The 18,965-nt window shown below is 40.3% G+C and overlaps 1 protein-coding gene across 1 annotated transcript in view; it reads left to right on the top strand.

Moving 5' to 3' along the window:
• obscnb (obscurin, cytoskeletal calmodulin and titin-interacting RhoGEF b) overlaps positions 1-18,231 on the top strand; it is a 799,195-nt gene extending 780,964 nt beyond the window's left edge. Inside the window, exons 112-116 of the mRNA XM_087987576.1 lie at positions 1,547-1,786; positions 7,166-7,389; positions 14,142-14,217; positions 14,803-14,952; positions 17,739-18,231. Of these exons, the coding sequence (XP_087843702.1) occupies positions 1,547-1,786; positions 7,166-7,389; positions 14,142-14,217; positions 14,803-14,952; positions 17,739-17,916 (868 nt within the window). The 3' untranslated portion in view covers positions 17,917-18,231. The remainder of the gene's footprint in view (positions 1-1,546; positions 1,787-7,165; positions 7,390-14,141; positions 14,218-14,802; positions 14,953-17,738) is intronic.
• Positions 18,232-18,965: the final 734 nt, after the last annotated feature.

An 18,965-nucleotide genomic window follows, 5' to 3' on the forward strand; every position in this document is an offset into this window, starting at 1 on the left:
TGCTCAGCAATTTCAAAGGGGTGTTAACACTCAATAACAATGTTGTGGGTCTGGAACCACATATATAAATCAAACTGAATAGAGATAACTAATTTCCTTCCCTAAAAGACATCAGTGAACAAAGTGAATTTTTACAACAGTAGTGTAATGGCACTTTTACTGAGGCTAGCTTTCAATTCAGATCTTTTATACATTTAGATTCAAACTACACCAAGGCAGAGCATTTGACCCCAGAACATTGTCTTGGATCTCTGAATCACAATTCCAATGACAGTACCATTCAGACACTATCTCCCCTTAGTCCAGAGCATGATACATAGGCCAGAATGAATTACGTAAAAGATTACACATCTGAAATATGCGTAAAGAGGATCAAACATGAACTGGTGTATGTTGTATGCTGGAGTATACAGCCAAAGAAGATGAGTTGTATTTTGGATAGCACACTAAAGCCAGGAATGTGATCTAAGATATACAACAAGTTAACAGAAGTAAGCCCCTCAAGGCTTCTCTGTCATTCAATCAAGAATGATTGGTCAACTACCCGAACATCACTTGCCAAACATCAAGTTCCCAAACTTCTATTGATTCAAACTTTAATTATGATCTGTAATGGTTCAAAGTAATGTGTCCCTGGCTGAAATTTAAACCCACCCCTGAGGCAGGGATGTAGTTGGTGAAGATATTTAATCAATCGGAGGATGGCAGTACATGTGGATGATCTTCCCACTTTGATGTAAATTGAGGCCCTCAAACAATGAATGTCCAGTTAAGGGCCTCTGCATGCCTCCATTGCAGGCATCTGAGGTTGTATGGAAGCAAGAGGGCCTTCCTGTTACAAAGATACTCTGCCTGATTGAAGGACGCTGATATTGGGAAGGCAGGAAGTTATTGAGACCCACTCCCCTACTTAATTCCAAAAGCCACCACCACCACCACTGTTTCCGCTCCTTCCCCCCGCCAACCCGATCTCTTCCTCGTCACCAAACCCTCCCTCTGTAATCCAAATTCTGCTTTCACAACCCTCTGGCCTGGGCCCTGCTGCCTCTGGGCCTCTGACAGGTGCACTGCCAGTGATTGTTACTGCTATCTAATCTGGCAGCCCCTCATAGGGGTGAGTGAGGTGTCCACCTTCTGGGGTCCTTGATCCAAGGGAAGGGCTGCTTAATATAGTGTGCCTTCTCTAAAGGCAGTTCTTTCACTGGCACCTGCTGGGAGATGAGATCCCATTGCCTGCAATAAATTACCCCATACATTCTTTAGTAATTACTTAATAAAAGGACCAGCTATACAGTTAAACTAAAAATAGAGATTGGGGAGACATTCTCTTTAAAAACAAAATGACCCAGCAAGATAATTTTCTGGCTAAACACTTGTCTTTTGAACAGTTGACAGTTAGAAAGGTGGTGGTGTTAGGATAGACTAGGAGCATGGTGATGATCTCACTGATGAGTATTTTGGCTATTGCTAGATTTAGTTTATTTTAGATAAATTGTTTGCAATAGATTATTGTATATTTTAATTTGATGCACTTTTTTTTAATAAGAGGACGCTTCAGCATCATAAAGAAATGTACGGAGAACTCCTCAGGAAAATCATTTGCAGCTAAAATTACTCCTTACAAGAAGCAGAACAAGCCCTTTGTCCTGAAGGAGTATGAAACCCTAAAGAAGCTCCATCACAACAACATTGTTCAGCTTCATGGTGCCTACATCACACCTAAATACTTAGTTTTGATCCAAGAACTCTGTGAAGGAAAAGAGCTATATCACCATTTGGCTGAAAGGTAAAGATGGGACAGTTCTGTTTCCCCCTGTCAAAGTATAAACAATTTTATTCTGCTCCTGACTATGCTGGCCTGAACTGCTTCTGTTTTTATGCTGTGAAAATGCTGTTATCTGGATTTTATTCATCCTTCAAAGCAAAACTGACTATGTTCATTATTTGAGGCATATAGGAGGATTGTAGATTCTTGCTAAGGATGTGTGTGCCCGGAAGGTTCTGCAACAAACTGGAAAGAATTCTACAATTGATTGAGTTTTGGCTAAATTGCAGGATTTGCTCTCGTTCCATTTTCTCCCCTGTTCTGACATGCTTTGGCTTTTGAATGAGACAGACTATACCATGTTTGATTTGGGTATGCCAGGTGCAGCATTCCGAGTGAGCTTCTCCAAACATTCAAAGTTGATATCAAAACTCTTAATTGAGTCATTCAAAGTGATCTTGTGGTGTTCCCTTTGACCATGTGAGTGCACCCCAGATTCAAGTGCTTCATAGAAGATTGACACTAATCACTTTGTCAAAGACATTGGTCAACAAACATGACATTCAGGTCCCCATTCAGTTCTTGACATTTCTGGACGAGGCATTGACTTTCACCTCTGTAGATCTCAGTTAAGGTTTGCATAAACTCCTGGGGCTCTGCCATTAGATAGTTTAGGGACAGAACTAAACAGAAGTAGCTGATTCAGCCCATTGAGCCCGCTCTGCCAATTAGTTAGGCTATGGCTGATCTTCTACTTCAAATACATTTTCCTTCACCATCCCCGTATCACTTGATTTTTTTTAATCTACTGATACTCAACAATTGAGCCTCCATTGTCCATTTTGGTAGAGAATTCCAAACATTCACCACTTTCTAAATGAAGAAGTTGCTGCTTATCTCGGTCCTAGTTGATTTATTCTTTATTGTAACATTGTGTCTCCTAGTTTTATATCCGCCACATTACTCACCATTTAGTATAATCAAAGAGCTAAAAAGGCTGCTCTAAACATTGTCCTCTCACCTTCCTGGCCAGCAAGGATCTTATCAATGAGATTGTAATTTAACCTCAAAAACAAAACTTAAGTGACACCATTCAACATTGATGCATGAAACATGTACATTCCCTTGAACAATGTGACTACTGACAGAACTGAACAAAGAACTGCATTAGTTGGTAGAGAGGTGGCTTGGCACTACGGCCAGATCACCATCAGAGATGTCAACCTGTCTGAGGAGGGTCAGCTGAGAAAGTCTATGCAAGTTCTTTTTGAGGGCCCGCAGACAAGAGAAATGCTGCAATGCCAGTGTAGACTTTGCTGTCATAAATCAATAAATTGACTTGACTTCTTTCCCAAGATGACAGCTGTCTGATGGTATTAAAATTCCCCTACATGGCCACAAGCAAGCAACTTCCACCAAGCTGTATTTCCTACGTCAACTAACCCTGATGAAATCAGTAAAATCAATGATGAGCTCCACTCCTTGATTACTAGGATTGTGTCAAAGTAGGTCAAGTTAATTGTTGATTAGACACCACCAATGGGTGAATATGTCATGCTACTGAGCAAATGGGGAAACTGTCATGCGACATATTTCTACCAGTTTGTGCCCTGGCAAAGCTAGTGCAGGTATATGTTCTAAAACTGTTATTGTGAGAATTTAAAATTTAAACAGGAGCTTGCCAATCCTGCAGTAATCACAGAGGCATCTTACTTCTTTCCATCATTGGCAAAACCTTCAAGCATTATTACAGATCACCAACTGTGGAAGGGCTCATCAGGCAAAAAGCAGGGTTCCGATAGGAAGTAGTAATAGCAATAATCTGCTGTAGCTGAAGATGTGTACTAAGTAATATGCTTAATGATTCCCCAGTTTTCTGCATCCCTAATTATAACAAGGCATCTTGGGTAAACCTGCATTCTATGTTATTGGCATTTAACCAACTATGTAATCACTAGGGAAAGGGACATGTGCATGTAACAAAAGCTGAGTGTGGCACTGACTGCTGGAGTGACTACTATCTTATTTCAAAGCCAGTCCCCTACATGTCCTCTTGATGTGAAATTCCAGAAGAAACATGCCAATGTCTCAAAACTCAAAAAGGGGGTCATAATGGGATCTCTCTCAGACAAACTTTAGAGTCACCTTCGCATAGCAATAAAGGACACTTGCTGAATTTATGACATGATGTGGAGGTGCCGGTGTTGGCCTGGGGTGGAAAAAGTTTGAAATCACACACCAGCAGGCTATAGTCCAACAGGTATTTGGAAGAACTGCTTTCAGAGCACTGCTCCTTCGTCAGATAGCTAGTGGGGCAGGATCATAGGACATAGATTTTATAGAAAAAGTGACATATAACTGATGAAAAGTATTGAACAAACCTAGATTGCTATTAAGTCTTTAATCACTTAGAATAGGATTGTAGGTTTCGATTCATTAATCTGTAAATCCCATGTGTAAGTCAAAATCCCAAAATAAATTAAGATTTTATATAAAAAAGGTGACATATCAGCTCAGACAATGCATTAAAGGTGTGAGGTTAGAGTCTGTCTGTATTCCAACCTTGACTCAGACCATTTCTATTTCCAAAGTAAGGATTTATAAAATGTCGTATGGACTGACTGCCTACAGATTGTGTGCTTTTTGAAAACAATAGAATGTATCTGCAAATGCAAATTCATCCCATCGACTTACGTGTGTGTGTGCATGAGTGTGACCAAGTAAATACCTGTGAGAGTGTGGGGGGGGGATTGTGTGACTGAGAGAGAGGGTGTGTGTATGAAGGAGGGTCTGCGTGAGTGTGTATGTGTAAGAGTATGTGTGTATGTGTATTTGTAGTGTAGTGGGGTCGCCTGTAGTGTAACATGAACCCAAGATCCTGGCTGAGTCCATCATTATGGGTACTGAACTTTAATGCAGTCTATGAGCTGAGATGTTACCTTTTTTTTAAATAAAACCTTAAGTTATCAAGGGAATTTGACTTGAAATTTACATGTAATCTGGGATTTACATATTAGTGAATTGAAACCTGCAACCCCATTCTAAGTCATTAAAGACTTAATAGCAATCTAGGTTTGTTCAACACATCAAATCAGTCATATGATACTTCGATCATTTACTATAAATTGTGTGTCCTATGATCCTGCCCCACTAGCTACCTGATAAAGGAGCAGCACTCCAAAAGCTTGTACTTCCAAATAAACCTGTTGGACTATAACCTGGTGTTGTGTGACTTTTAACTGAATTTATGACAACTACACAACCATCAAGAGTATTGTGCTCTCCACAGCTCTAGAGAAATTTGGCACTGCCTCTTGTAAACATCAACACTGGTTTTATGGAAACAATGAACTGATCCAGAAACTACTTGAGGGTTTATTTCAATGGCAAGTCAATACTATCCAAGCATTAAACCTACCCAGACATCCACAGAACTACAGTACATGGTGGCTTAGTGGTTAGTTTTGCTGCCTTACAATGTTAGGGACCTGGGTCTGATTCCAGCTTTGGATGATTGTCTGTGACTGCGTAGGTTTGTGGTGGGTACTCCAGTTTTCTTCCACTGTCCAAAGAAGTACAGGTTCGATGGATTAACCATGCAAGTTTGCGGGGACAGGGTAAGGGCTGGGCTTAGATGGAATGCTAGTCAGAGGATTGGTGAAGATTTAATGAGCCAAGTGGCCTCTTTTCTGCACTATAGGGATTCTGTGATTCCAAAAGCAAGTTACCAGACACTCACTGTTCTGAAAAAGGGTCTTTGGGCACGACATGTTAACTTTGTTTTCTGTCCATAGATCTGCCAAACCTGCTGAGATTCTCCAGCAATTTCTATTTACGTATTCAGGTCTCCAGCACCTGCAATTTATTTTATTATTTGCTGATTTTTTTCCCATCACCGAATCTCCCATGGTAATTTTTTTACTTATTTACCATCACCAGTATTCTCCAATTGATAAATTTATATCCAAAGTCCATTAAAAGCAATGTAGACCATCACAAGTGAGGGAGAGGGGACTAAATCAAAATAGTGTTAGAAAGAGAAGTTCTTTGTTTTATTGTATTCATTGTAAGTGCTGTATAAACAGCTTTTTATTCAAGTAGTGGAGGAGGTTACGACAGACAAGCTGGAGTCAGAGGAATGGGTGGTATATGAAGGGAGATTCGGCTAGCAACAAATAGCTGATTGACAACCAATCACCATCCCCATAGACCAAAACAAAAACCTTCTACCAGCCAATAACGATATGAATCAAAAACAGAAACTACTGGAGAAATTCAGAACTAAGAAGGGTCACTGGACTTGAAATATTTACTAAGCTTTTTCTCTGCAGATGCTGCCAGACCTACTGAGTTTCTCCAGCAATTTCTGCTTTTGTTTCAGATTTCCAGAATCTGAAGATCTTTGTTTTATTTTTGTGGATATGAATGTTTGGTCAGAAGCCATTGGACCTTCAGAAAAACAAGGAGCTGCCTTTTGTCTGCAGTTTTAAAAAAAAACAAGCCTGAAGAAAGCTAGTTTATTTTCCTCATCAATTACTGTAGCTCTGAACCATTAAGAGGCTTCATGTGTAAATCAGTCATTCTGTGTCTCAATAAAGTAAATGAAACATCTTGGAAAAGGAACATCAAGGAGCAGACCTGATAGGCTGAATGGCCACAAGTCCTGACAAAGCAAAAGACAATAAGACGAAGCAGAAGTAGGCCATTCAGTCCATCAGGTTTGCTCCTATTCAGTGAAATCATGGCTGACCTAGTCATCCTCAATGCTATATTTTTCCCATAACCATTGATTCCCATACTGACTAAAACACCACATCATACTTAATATGGTGAAGATTTCCAGATTCACCCTCAGAGAAGAAATTCTGCCTCATCTCTGTCTTAAATATGCCACCGTTGAACTGTCCTCCTAATCGTTTCCTTTGCCCCAGCACCCTTTTTTTGTGACTGTCTAGTGTTTAGTTTGGGGTGGCAGGAAGTGGGTATAAAGGGATTAGAACTTTAATTAGTAGAGTTATATGCTGATGCTTTATAATTATTTATTTTTAATTAGAATCTATTTATTTGTGATAAATAGTAATTCTTGTTAAGTACAAATACCAGACATGTTTTATGTCAACCTGGGTCTACCTGACCGGTAAATTGAGGAACTATGTGTACCTTTTAAAAAATCTTTAAATTTTGTGACTACAGAAATGGCGAGGCTTGATTTCCAGTGTGCTATCCCAGTGAGGTATAATATTAGTCCTATACTTACTCTATATCCCTGCAATTATTTTCTTTCAAGTAGTTATGAAACCAGAAGAACTTCATCCATTTTTAGTTTGAAAGGTATGACTGAAGAAAATTAGTTACATAATCGAAGGTGAATATTACGATATTTTTTTCATTCTATTGTAGGACCTCTTACACTGAACACCATGTCGTGGAGTTGCTCACACAGATACTCAGTGCTGTTGAATATCTCCACCTCAATCATACTGTTCACCTTGATCTAAAATCAGAGAACTTGATCATTGTGCAGCACAATGTATTGAAGCTGCTGGATTTCAGCAGTGCTGAGATACTGCTACCAGGCCATCCTGTGTTGGTAGAAAAGTGCAGAGACTTCATGGAGAATATGGGTGAGGCTTACTTTTATTTTATTTGTCAATTAAAAAGAAATGCTTGCATTCGTATTGCATCTCATTCATCCATGACAGCCTGTAAATTGTTGTCAATAATTGAAAAGCAGAATACTGCCAATGTTGGAAAACAAAAGAAAAACAAAAAAAAAAACCTGGAAACACCCAATGAGTCAGGCAGCATGCAGATGGAAAGAAATAGAGCTCATGTTTCATGTTAGTGACTCCTCACAATGAAATGTGGCAATGTAGGCAATGTAATAGCTAATATGAGAACAGTAACATTCCATGAACACAAACAAATTAGCCGAACATCTATTCTTGGAAAAGGATTAGAATTAATTTTTACGCAAGTTATAGAACATTTGCAAAATCAGAATCAAATCAAGTAGAGTCAGCATGGTTTTGTGAAAGGGAAATCATGTCCAACAATTTATTAGAGTTTTTCAAAGAAGTCTCAACCAGAGTGGATAGTGGCGAACCAGCAGATGGAAACCAGTATTTGGAAATCCAAAGGATGTTCGGCAATGTACCTCATAAAAGGTTAAGTCATAAGAGTAAAACAATTAAGATAAGAGTCCACCTTGTTGGAGGCAGTATGTTGGCATGGATAGAGAATTTGCTATGGGCAGCAAATTACAAGTGGAAAAAGGGGTTCTTTTTCAGGTTAATGACCTATGACCAGTGGGGTTCCACAGGGATCAATACTGGGAGCACAACTATTATATATTTATGAATGACTTGAAGGGAGGAAGTGAATGTATTGTAGCCAGATTTGCACATGACACAAAAATAGGTGGAAAGGCAGGTTGCGAGACGAATATAATTTACAGAGAGATAATGAGAAGTTAAATAAGTGGGCAAAAAGTTTGCAAATAAAGTAAAGAATGTAGAACATTACAGCGCTGTACAAGCTCTTTTGCCCTCAATGTTTCACTGACCTGTGGAACCAATCTGAAATCTATCTATCCTACACTATTCCATTTTCATCCATATGTTTATCCAATGACCATTTAAATGCCCTTAAAGTTGGCTAGTCTACAACTGTTGCAGGCAGTGCATTCCACTCCCCTACTATTCTCTTGAGTAAAGAAACTACCTCTGACATCTATCCTATTTCTATCACTCCTTAATTTAAAGCTATGTCCCCTTGTGCTAGCCATCATCATCTGAGGAAAAAGGCTCTCACTTGTCCACCCTATCTAACCCTCTGATTATCTTATATGTCTCAATTAAGGCACTTCTCAACCTTCTTCTCTCTAACGGAAACAGCCTCAAGTCCCTCAGTCTTTCCTCATAAGACCTTCCCTCCATACCAACATCCTAATAAATATCCTCTGCATCCCTTCCAATGCTTCCATACCCTTCCTATAATGCAGTGACCAGAACTGTATGCAATACTCCAACTGCGGCCGCACCAGAGTTTTGTACAGCTACAGCATGACGTTGTGGCTCTGAAACTCAATCCCTCGACCAATAAAAGCTAACACATCGTATGCCTATCAACCTGGGTGGCAATTTTCAGAGATCTATGTACATGGGCATCAAGATCTCTCTGCTCATCTACACTACCAAGAATCTTATCATTAACCCAGTACTCTTTATTCCTGTTGCTCCTTCCAAAGTGAATCACCTCACACTTTTCCACATTAAACTCCATTTGCTACCTCTCAGCCCAGCTCTGCAGCTTATCTATGTCCCTCTGTAACCTGCAACCTGCAACATCCTTCAGCACTATCCACAACTCCACCGACCTTAGTGTCATCCGCGAATTTACTAACCCATCCTTCTACGCCCTCATCCAGATCATTCATAAAAATGACAAACAGCAGTGGCACCAAAACAGATCCTTGCGGTACTGTTGTAGTAACTGAACTCCAGGATGAACATTTCCCACCAACCATCCTCTGTCTTCTTTCAGATAGCCAATTTCTGATCCAAACCGCTAAATCACCCTCAATCCCATGCCTCCATATTTTGTGCAATAGCCTACCTTGGGGAATCTTATCAAAAGCCTTACTGAAATCCATATACACCACATCAGCCACTTTACCCTCATCCACCTGTTTGGTCACCATCTCAAAGATCTCAATAAGGTTTGTGAGGCACAATCTACCCTTCACAAAACCGTGTTGACTATCCCTAAACAACTTATTCCTCCCTAGATGATTATAAACCCTCTGTCTTATAACCTTTTCCAACACTATACCCACAACCGAAGTAAGGCTCACTTGTCTTTAGTTACCAGGGCTGTCTCTACTCCACTTCTTGAACAAGGGGACATTTTCTATCCTCCAGTCTTCTGGCAGTATTCCTGTTAATAATGACGATATAAAGATCAAAACCAAAGGCTCTGCAATCTCCTCCCTGGCTTCCCAGAGAATCCTAAGATAAATTCCATCCAGCCCAGGGGACTTATCTATTTTCACACTTTCCAGAATTGCCAACACCTCCTCCTTGTGAACCTCAATCCTAGTAGCCTGTATCTCAGTATTCTCCTCAACAACATTGTCTTTTTCCATTGTGAATATTGATGATAAATATTCATTTAGCACTTCCCCATCTCTTCGGACTCCACTCACAACTTCCCACTGCTATCCTTAATTGGCGTAATCCTTTTCTAGTCATTATCTTATTCCTAATATACCTTTAGAAAGCTTTAACATTTTCCTTGATCCTATCTGCCGACGACTTTTCATGTCCCTTCCTGGCTCTTCTTAGCTCTCTTTTTAGGTCTTTCATGGCTAACTTATAACTCTCAAGTACCCTAACTGAGCTTTCACATCTCATCCTAACATAAGCCTTCTGCTTCCTCTTGACAAGATATTCAACTTCTTTAGTAAATCACAGCTCCCTCGCTCGAGCACTTCCTCCCTGCTTGACAGGTACATACTTGTCAAGGACATGCAGTAGCTGTTCCTTAAATAAGCTCCACATTTTAATTGTGCCCATTCCCTGCAGTTTCCTTCCCATTCCATGCATCCTAACTATTGCCTAATCGCCTCATAATTGCCTTTCCCCCAGCGATAACTCTATCCCTTTCCATCACTAAAGTAAACAATTGAATTATGGTCACTATCACCAAAGTATTCACCGACCTCTAAATCTAACACCTGGCCGGGTTCATTACCCAGTACCAAATCCAATGTGGCCTTGCCCCTTGTTGGCATGTTATCATACTGTGTCAGAAAACCATCCAGCACACGTTGGACAAAAACTTACCCATCTAAAGTACTCGAACTATAGTATTTCCAGTTAATATTTGGAAAGTGAAAGTCCCTCATAAAAACTACCCTGTTGCTCTCGCTCCTATCTAGAATTATTTTTGCTATTCTTTCCTCTATATCTCTGGAACTATTTGGAGCCTGATAGAAAACTCCCAACAGGGTCACTTCTCCTTTCCTGTTTCTAACCTCAACCCATACTACCTCAGTAGATGAGTCCTCAAACATCCTTTCTGCCATCGTAATACTGTCCTTGACTAACAATGCCACATCTCCCCCTTTTTTACCATCTGTTCTTGCTGAAATATCTAAATCCTGGAACCTGAACAACCATTCCTGTACTCTGTTCTATCCATGTCTCTGAAATGGCCACAACATCAATGTCCCAGGTACCAACTCATGCTGTAAGTTCACACACCTTATTCCAGATGCTTCTGGGTTGAACTAGACACACTTCAAACCACCTTCCTGCTTGCCAGTAAACTCTTGCAACCTTGAAACCTCATTTCTGACTTCAATGCTCTCCGCCTCCTGGACACTGGAACTACAATTTAGGTTCCCATTCCCCTGCTGAATTAGTTTAAACCCTCCCAAAGAGCATTAGCAAATTCCTCCCCCCCCCCCAAAAAGAATATTGGCACCCCTCTGGTTCAGGTGCAGACTGTCCTGTTTGTAGAGGTCCCACCTACTCCAGAATGAGCTCCAATTATCCAGGAATCCAAAACCGTCCATCCTGCACCATCCCTATAGCCATGTGTTCAACTCCTCTCTCTCCCTATTCCTCACCTCGCTAGCACGTGGTACAGGCCACAAACTAGAGATAACAACTGTTTGTTCAAGCACTAAGCTTCCACCCTAGCTCCCAGAATTTCTGCCTTAAATCCCCATCCCTTTTCCTACCTATGTTGTTGGTGATTATGGGGACCACAACTAGGGGCTGCTCCCCCTCCCCCTCAAGGATCCCAAAAACACAGTCTGAGACATCACAAACCCTGGTACCTGGGAGGCAACACACCAACCATGAGTCTGTCTCGTTTCCACAGAACCTCCTATCTCTCCCCCCTAATATGGAGTCCCCAATGAGTAATGCTTATCTCCCCCCTTCCCTTCTGAGCAACAGGAACCAACTCTGCCAGACACTTGTACACCATGGCTTACCCCTGATAAGTTGGTCCCCCCAATAGTAGGAGAAAGTGGGGACTGCAGATGCTGGAGATCAGAGCTAAAAAATGTGTTGCTGGAAAAGCGAAGCAGGTCAGGCAGCATCAAAGGAGCAGGAGAATCGACGTTTCGGGCATAAGCCCTTCTTCAGGAAGAAGGGCCCCCCAATAGTATCCAAACAATATACTTGTTACTGAGGGAGATGGCCACAGGGGTTCCCTACACTACCTGCCGGTTCCCTTTCCGTCCCCTGATTGTAACCCACCTGCCTTTTTCTTGCACCTGATGTGTGACTATCTCCCTGTAACTCCTCTCAATAACCCCCTCCACCTCTGAATGATCCGAAGTTCATCCAGCTCCAGTACCCTAAGGCATGTTTGAGGAGTTGAAGTTGGGTGCACTTCCTGCAAAGGAAGTCAGCAGGGACACTAAGTGGTGACCCATACCTCCCACATTCTGCAGGAGGAACATTCAACTGCCTTAACCACCATTCCCACTATTCTAAATTCCCAAAGAGACTACTGAAAAATAAGGTGGGAAATGCAAAGTTGCCCATTTTGGAAGGGAAAACAAAGAATTGTATTTAAACCCAGAAATCCGCAACACAAAGGAATTTGAGGGTAACTGCACAAAACACAAAGCTGTTATACAAGTAGAGCAGGTAATCAGGAAGGCTAATGGAATGTTGGCCCTTATCTCAAAGGGGTTGGAATATAAGAATAGAGAATTCTAACTGCAGGTGTACAAGGTGCTGGTGAGACCACATTTGGAGTACTGTTAGGAGTTTTGGTCCCTTTATTAAGGAGCTATAATTTCATCAGAGGCAGTCCATGGAAGGTTCACGAGGATGATTCCCAGTATGGAGGGATTGTCTTACGAGCAAAGGTTGTTCACCAGAGTTTAGAAGAACGAGAAATGGTCTCATTGAAACACTGAAACAATTGTTCAGGAGCTTGACAGGCTAAATGCTGAGAGGATGTTTCCCCTCATGGGAGAGTCTAGGACCAGAGGATGTGGTGTCAAAAATTTGATGCCATTTTAGAGAGTGAGATAAGGAAGAATTTCTTCCCTCAGAGAGTCGAGTCTTTGGAATTCCTTGCCATGGAGAGCTGCAGGGCCAGAGTTGTATACATTTAAGGTTAAGGTAGATTCTTCATTAGTTGGGGAATCAAAGGGTTATGGAGAAAGGGCAGGAAAGTGGACGTGAGGAATGTTGGATCAGTCATGATCCTATTGAATGATGGACCAGCTTAAGGGGCCGAACAGCCTATTCCTGTCTCTATGTCCTATGATTTTATGAATAGAAAAAAGATCAGTAATTTTTATTAATATTGATATTATTTAAAAATAGGTGTTGGCCAGCACACAAGGTAGAACTGACTTCTTTGAAATAGCGTTTACATCTACCCCAGATCTTTTGCCTGAAAAAATAATATTTGCTAATGTCTATCAGTATTCCATTGGAGTGTCATTCTAGATTTTATATAGAGGTCTCCAAAGGGAAAATTGAACTTTTGGTTCAGAGATATAACTACTGCCCAGAAATTCACAGCTAACACCTGTTGAGTTCCAAAACTACCCAGCAGAACTGAAAGGATTTAATTTCCAGCTATTCATAGCAACAACCTGCTTAGTCATAAAAAGTGTTCAGTTTCCATAAAGTACTGGTCATATATGGATGTTGAATCTACTGTTGTTACAATGATGTATCAGTGTATTTGTAGTTCAGTTTCAGTGCACATTTAGTCCAAACTCTTTCATTTGCTTTCCTGAGCAATGATCAATAGGTTTCATCATCACATTTTCTTAATTTACAATCATAAGAAATAGAAGCAGGAGTAAGCAATTTGGCCCAACAAATCTGCTCCTATATTTAATTAGGTGATGTCTAATTCAGTCTGGAACATAATAAAGTATACTTGCAAGACCATAAGACATTATCAGGAGTAGCCAGAACAGCTCATTTCTGGAGCAATGGCCATATGCGACGAAAGAACAAATCAACAGTCTGTTTTGACAGGCAAAAAGGACATAGATTTTAAAGGTAGAAAAATAGGTCTAAGTTGCACCTTCTTGCACTCCTGTGCATTTTCTTCCTGTCGAGAGCACATGGTATTTGGAAAAGACATTCTCAAATGAAATTTAGAGTTCTGACATCCTTAAGTTTTTCCTATAATACTGGTTTCAAAACTGGAAATGATATCTTTATGACACAGATCTAATTTTGTCACTTTTTTAATCAAGTGGGGAATGAATGACAATTCCAATTTGGATAGCTATAAGATTGATTGATTATTAAATGCATTTTTCACATATACATATCTTATGTAATATTACAGTTTACAAGTTAAAGTTTTCCTTTTTCAGCTCCAGAAATTCTGGAAGGGAAGGCAGTTGTTCCAGAGACAGATATCTGGGCAGTCGGTGTACTAACCTTTACAATGTGAGTTGTTTGGCTCAATATCTCTGACTTAACTAAATCCTGTACAATTAGTAATTTACGTATTCTCCACAACCCCACACCCATCCATCCTCTCACCTTACACCCATCATTTACAAAAGAAAAATTATATGAAATAAAAATTGTTTTCCTCTTGATAAAAGAATTTACTAGAAAATGATAATATAGTGATCATCGGTACTACATTAGAGAACAATTGGTACTGATTCCATGTTGTGCAGTTAAATGAATAAATCTGATAAAATCGGTCGCACGTTCAGATTATGTAAAGCAGCATAATCCTTTATGTTCCCCTATGTCACACGATCCTAACCGCAAGGAGCAACGCAAAGTCACAATCCAGGAGTGTTTTCCAGTAAGGAACAGAAGATGAAGTGGCAACATACCTGGGAAAGCTTTCACCCACTTACTAACAGCTGTTGACTGAGCTGCACCTTGAACAAGGCATATTAAAATCTTTTAAAGTAATGCATGGAGAGGGAGGAGAGAGACAATGAAAGAAATAAGAAATACAAATGGAATGTATGCAAAGATTGCCAAACAGATCTTATTTCCATTCTCTTGTAGGTTAAGTGCGGATTGTCCTTTTAGATCTGATAAAGATTGTGACAAAGAAAAGAATATAAGGAAAGGGAAAGTCAAGCTCGGGAGATGTTATGCTGGCCTTTCACAAGGAGCAGTTTTGTTTCTGAAGAATACATTGTGTGTTAACCCAGGGTGAGAATTCATTTTTCTTGCTTTTCTTAAGCACATCTGTCATTCAGTGCAGTTGGGGTTCCACCAGGGCCATTCACCAACTGACCTCATCACAGCCTAGCAAAACTGGAGTCAATAGGAATCTGGGGAACACGCTCCAGTGTTTGGGTCATAGATGGCACATAGAAAGCTGGTTGTGTATGTTGGAGGTCAGTCATCTCAGGATAATCTCTGGAGGGGGTTCCTTAGAGCAGATTTTTAAAAAGTTAACCTATTCAGATATGTCATGAGAAACCTTTGAAGTAGGTGCTTCATGAAGCCAGGCCTTTGTGGCCAGGAGTCAGGGACACTACCATTGTGCCACAAGAGCTCTGTGGGTTCCTCAGAGTCATGTCCTCGGCCAAACCATCTTCAGCTGCTTCAAATGACCTACCCTCCATAAAATCAGAAGTAGAATTGTTCGCTGATGATTGTACTATGTTCAGCACCATTCGCAACTCCTCAGATACTGAAGTGATCATGTTCAAATACAAGATGATCAGGACAATATCCAGACTTCGGCTGAAAAGAGGCAAAGATATCTCTAATTTCAAAGCTAATATTGATCTTGCTTTGTTCATCTCTTGTGCAGCCATTAACCTTGTATATCTCACTCTGTCTAAGCTCCCTATGATCTTATGTCCTTGTTTGCTATATCTGCCTGTACTGCTCACAAGACAAAACATTTCACTGTACTTAGATACATGTGATAACAATAAATCAAACTAGCAATAACAACCACATAAATGCCCAGCAATGATCATCTTAAATAATCTAACCACCACACCTTGAATTCAATGACATTATCATCACTAAATTCCCCACCATCATAATCCTGTGGATTACCATTGACCAGAAACTGATCTGGACTCATCATGAAAATACAAGGTTGCAAGATCAGGCCAGAAGTTAGGAATTTTGTGGCAATTAACTCACCTCCTGTTTTCCAAAACCTGTCTACCGTCGACAAGGCACAAATCAGGAGTGTAACGGAATACTCTTCACTTGCCTGGATAGGTGCAGCTCCAACAATTCAGAAGGTTGACACCATCCAGGACAAACCAGCATGTTTGACTGGCACAACATCTATATGCATTCAGTCACCCAACTACTGACACTCAATAGCAGCAATGTGTACTAACAACAAAATGTGTTGCAGAAACTTGCTAAAGAACCTTTGACAGCACGTTCCAAACTCTCAGCCACTTCCATCTGGAAAGATAGGGCCACAGATAGATGGGAACATCACGAACATGTTTCCCTCCAAGCCACTCAACCATCCTGATTTGGAATATATCACTATGTCAAAATCCTGATATTCCTTCCCTAACGGTATTTTGTATGGCTACCTACAGCAACAGTTCAAGAAAGCAGCTCAGCCTCTCAAGGGCAACTAGGGATAAATGCTGCCCTAGCCAGTGATGCTCATGTTCCATCAGTGAATTTAGAAAAAAAATGGACCTTCCTCCCCACCTCCTCCCTTGTTTCTGGGAGGAGAAATCCTTTCTGCAGCTCTACGTTTATGACTTGCTAACTAAATCAAAATTACAGTACTTCCTTCCTCAAAGGATGTGACTGGCTCTTGAAACAAACACATTGCTGATGTGCTTGCTGAGGATCACACTGGTGTCCACCATGTGCAACATTCTTAAGTTGTAACACATCACCTGCTCTGATGTCTTTATCGGAGTTTAATTAATCAGAATTTCAAGTTTAAAAGTGTCATTCAGATGTAAGCTGTAGTTTTATTAGGTAATTTAACTAGTTAAATTATAAACTTAATGTATAACTTATATATGCCCTAAATCAGTTTAAAATACTGCATCCATACAACATTTACAAGGCAGCTGGATGGGTACAACAGGAAAGGTTTAGAGGGATATGGGCCAAATGGGACTAGATTAATTTAGGATATCCAGTTGGCATGGACACGTTGAACTGAAGGGTCTGTTTCTGTGCTGTACATCTCTATGACTCTATGAATAGAATATAAAATGCACCTGCCTGGTCACCTAATTAATGCCTTTGAACATGCACCAGCTACGGAAGGTTGGGAAAAATAAAATGTGAATCAAATTAGCTGCTAATGGCTCAGAGACAAGATATACAATCAGTTTGATTACATTACATTACATTACAGTGTGGAAACAGGCCCTTCGGCCCAACAAGTCCACACCGACCCGCCGAAGCACAACCCAACCATACCCCTACATTTCCCCCTACCTAACACTACGGGCAATTTAGCATGGCCAATTCACCTGACTTGCACATCTTTGGACTGTGGGAGGAAACCGGAGCACCCAGAGGAAACCCACGCAGACACGGGGAGAACATGCAAACTCCACACAGTCAGTCACCTGAGGTGGGAATTGAACCCGGGTCTCTGGCGCTGTGAGGCAGCAGTGCTAACCACTGTGCCACCGTGCCGCCCAAATTTGGATCTTTATCCAAATTAAGTTAATCTTAGATCTCAGTTAGGGCAGAAATTGATCATGCTCTTGAGTACAACTTCCTCTGCTGTTAGTACATATTTATTAAGAATTGTAAAAGTAATTATCAGGCTCATTTGTGAGGTCCTCCATAGGTGAATAGTCTGACTGTAGTGACTATCATAAGGGCCGCTGAAACAAGCCAGCAGATACCAGTGCTGGGGCTTGAGAATTGGAGTAATTTAAAGTCTTCTTTAAAATCTATGAGGCGCTCTAACACTGCTTGTATATCATGGCATGTGAGACAATTACATTTTTCTTCCATATGGTATGTTACAGGGGAAGGCCATGTGCTTCAGAATGTCGTTCATTCCCATGGTTACAAGACTATTCACAAATGAACCCAAGACATTCGATGATTTTCTTTCAAACAACAAAACTCAGAAATTATCTAAAACAACGTGAGAAACGGAGGATGCTTCTAAGTACAAAGCATGAGGTGCTCATGTTTCAGTGATAGTGAAACAAGAAAGAGATTGAATATCCAGAATATCTTTAATTGATCTGTTTTTAATTTGCAAAGTTAGAGAAGCTATGCCATGAAGGAAAATTGGTTTGCAAGGCCATAACTTGTTTTCCCAATCTTGAATCAGTACGCATTTAAACAATTTGGTCAGCAGCCTTCGTGCACGAGACAGAAGTTGATCCAATAATGAGTGGTAAAAATTTAAATATATCAAACATTAACTTCAGTTGTAGCATAAGAAATGAAGTATAATCTTTTTGCATTAGTATATATTATAGGAGCCTCTCACCACTTCCCTTCCTTTGCTGAACATATCCGAATACTGATCCTTCACCATGAAGCAGCATGTGAGCAAGAAGAGGTGGGCTCTTGTGGGATAGTAAAGAAACAAATCTAATTATTGTGTTTGCTATGCTGGAACAGATAGAAGCACATATCAAAAATGCACTGTAGTGAACCAATCAACAGAGAAAAACTAAATGTTCAACATCATTTGAGGAAATATGTTCCACAAAAGCTTGGATAAACAAATTCACTGCAAACATGTATATAATTTCTGAAATTTCAATCTTTTCAAAAATATTAAATTTTTATATTACTAGACTAGTGTTGCAGAGGTTGAAATAATGCAAATTCAAGTTTTACCATAGCAGTTTGAGAAGTTGAATTCCCTTTAAAAAAAACCTAGTTTATAAAAAAAATGGTGTCAGTAATTTTGAACTGTCACTGGCTCACTGATGCTTGTCAGGGAGGAAAACCCACTCTAAGTCCTGTCCCATACCAAAATATTAATACTCAAAATGGCAGGCAGATCGGACTAATTTGGTTTGGGATCATGGTCAGCTTGGACTGGTTGCATGGAAGTATCCGTTATTTTCCAGGCTGCACGACTACTCTAAAACATAAATTTGCCTGACAGAATCTATGGAGACACAAAGACAATTTATGTTTCAAGGTCAATATGTATGTTCTTTGGAACTAACTCTTAACTAATCTTTGCCAGCAGCTCGAGATGTAAGACTTCAGTGCAATATAGCAGT

The sequence above is a fragment of the Chiloscyllium plagiosum genome, unplaced genomic scaffold (assembly GCF_037043375.1).
Source record: "Chiloscyllium plagiosum isolate Xiang-an unplaced genomic scaffold, Cpla_swu_hap1 HiC_scaffold_5, whole genome shotgun sequence".
In the NCBI taxonomy this organism is placed as follows: Eukaryota; Metazoa; Chordata; class Chondrichthyes; order Orectolobiformes; family Hemiscylliidae; genus Chiloscyllium; species Chiloscyllium plagiosum.